Genomic DNA, 2232 nt, shown 5'->3' with positions numbered 1-2232 from the left:
CAGTAAAGCCCATGCACTCTAAAAATGTACTTACTAGCTATGCAATAAAATAAAAATAACATACAAAGATAGATTACATTCAAACCACATCTGCCACAAGGTGAAGTGCCCAGCAGCTCTGCACAAACTGTCCTGCAGGCAACAGAGGCACGAGGAAATGGAAAACACTTCTCAGCTCCAGATGACTTCTCTGGATATCAGCTATGAGCTGGTCAAGCCCACTAAAACAAGAGATAACTTGACAGTTTTACAGCAGAAGCAACATTTAGCTTCTGTCTTGCCTAACTAACACTAATAGATTAGTTTCTCTTCTATCACCAAAAGTCAGCTCTTCAACTAAGCCTCTACTTTGCTGTGCTTTAGAATACAAATCTAAACAGACAATCATATTAAAGTAACAGTGAAAAGAAAGAGGAAACTCTCCTTTCTCTTAGTCTGGTTTCTCCCACAAGGTACAACACTTGCTCTGTCTCAGTGCCAGCCTTCATCCCTGAGAGCACTTTAGACCATTCTTCTTTTGACAATGAACCTGCAGAATAATTTGTGTCTCTCTTTGTACATCTAATGTTACTATTTAAGCATGGGGCCAGGACATCTGGGTGAAGGGATTTTTCTTCTTCTGGGAACAATAGATGCTATTTTCAAAAGCTCTGGCAATCACAGTTAATGTCTCTGCCTCAGAGCTGCTCCTGCTCTCCCAAGGTGATGGAAGCCATGGGAAAGGCAGCAGAGAACAACACAACAGTGTGAACCACGGGCCCTGGGGAACCAATTACCTAAATTTTAAAGCTTCATGGGCAAACTGATCTAGCCATCCAGTGAGGCTGAACCTCTGAAGGATGCAGACGTGGCCAAACTGTTTTTTGAGATCTGTGAACCATCACAGCCAACCATCTTGTGCTGCAGGGACCACTGCTGCACTGAGGACAAGATCAGCTCAAAACAACATGGAGAGGCAGAAATACCATTGAACTCCTCTGTCTGGGTTCAGGCCAGGACAAGCACCCTATTCACTCTCCAGCCAGCTCTGGAAGGAGAGCAAAGTGACTTGGCAAAGCTTGGAGCCATGGAAACGGCACCAAAAGGAAGAAGAAGTAAAACTTGCTCTGGCAAAGGAGAGAGCAAAGAAGTAGCCAGGAGGAGGAGAAAGAAAAGAGAAAACTAGGAGAAAAATACCTAACACCTCTACCCAAAACAGCAACACACACTGACTGACACAGCTCTGCCTTGGAGTTGCATAAATGATTGAATGTTCTTGCAAAATCAATCCTTTTCAGGCCTCTCCTTTTAAAAAACTCTTAGCTACAAAATGCCCATGAAGCGAAACCATATTAGGCCACTCCAAATAAATTCAGAGAAGAAAATGGCAGGGGCAGCTTATAAAAGAATAGAAGCTCATAATCAGCCCTCCTTCCTCTTCCTCTTATTTGTCTTTCTGCATGAAACAGGCCATTCACTCCAGCACCTGACTGCATCTGTTACCCCCTCTTTAGCAGGAGCTCCAGAATTGCTCAGACTTCTATAGTTTTTTAGAGTAACTCAAAGATCTCTCAAGAAGTCTCTTTCAATTTAAACAAAACAAAACAAACTGTGGCACCAGAATCTAGATGAGGAAATGCAAAATGCCAATTATAAATACTTAAACACAAATATTTACTTCAATTTAAAAAAGAAAGATAGCATTGAGAATCCCAGTTTGTGCAAGGCAGGAACTGGGAACAACCTCAGCACAGACTCCATGCTGGAGCACCTCAAGCACTGCTTTCTAAGTCATGCCTGCGGGTGACAGTGAGCATTCCTGGTTGGAGAACTGGAGCACTTGGCATATCTGTGTCAGTGTCTCTGCTTCAGTTGCCTTTTGGTGTACCAGGAGGCTCTGGAGAAGTGCTGCAAACCACCTGAACTTCGCTGCACCTGGGACTGTGGAGGAAGAACCAGTGATCTCAGAGAATCTCCCCGGAGAACTCCTGTTGCAGAAGAGAGAAACACAGATATGAGACGGGGATTTAGGACCAAGGGGTAAGTTCACACTCAATCCATTACAACTAACAAGCACCAACTTGGCCTCTGCTGACAGGCCATGGGGTGGAAGTCAGAACTCCTGGGCTTAAATAAAGAGTACAATAAAAGGGGTGAAAAAACCCAGTTAATTGAGAACTTCTCGCTGTGGGCACAGGACCACCTCCAGGGAGCCAGAGGCTCACCACCTCCAGGCCATTGGTCTCCTGCTGA

General features: G+C 44.4%; 1 protein-coding gene across 1 annotated transcript in view; it reads right to left on the bottom strand.

The window, feature by feature from the left end:
- Window positions 1-1833: 1833 nt before the first annotated feature.
- Window positions 1834-2232, bottom strand: part of VWA2 (von Willebrand factor A domain containing 2) — a 23774-nt gene continuing 23375 nt past the window's right edge. The window contains exon 13 of the mRNA XM_010007941.1: window positions 1834-1967. Coding sequence (XP_010006243.1) covers window positions 1834-1967 — 134 coding nt within the window. The remainder of the gene's footprint in view (window positions 1968-2232) is intronic.

The sequence above is a fragment of the Chaetura pelagica genome, unplaced genomic scaffold (assembly GCF_000747805.2).
Source record: "Chaetura pelagica isolate M959 unplaced genomic scaffold, ChaPel_1.0 scaffold531, whole genome shotgun sequence".
Lineage (NCBI taxonomy): Eukaryota > Metazoa > Chordata > Aves > Apodiformes > Apodidae > Chaetura > Chaetura pelagica.
The sequence above is the reverse complement of the archived record's forward strand: the minus strand, read 5'-3'. Positions and strand labels throughout refer to the sequence as shown.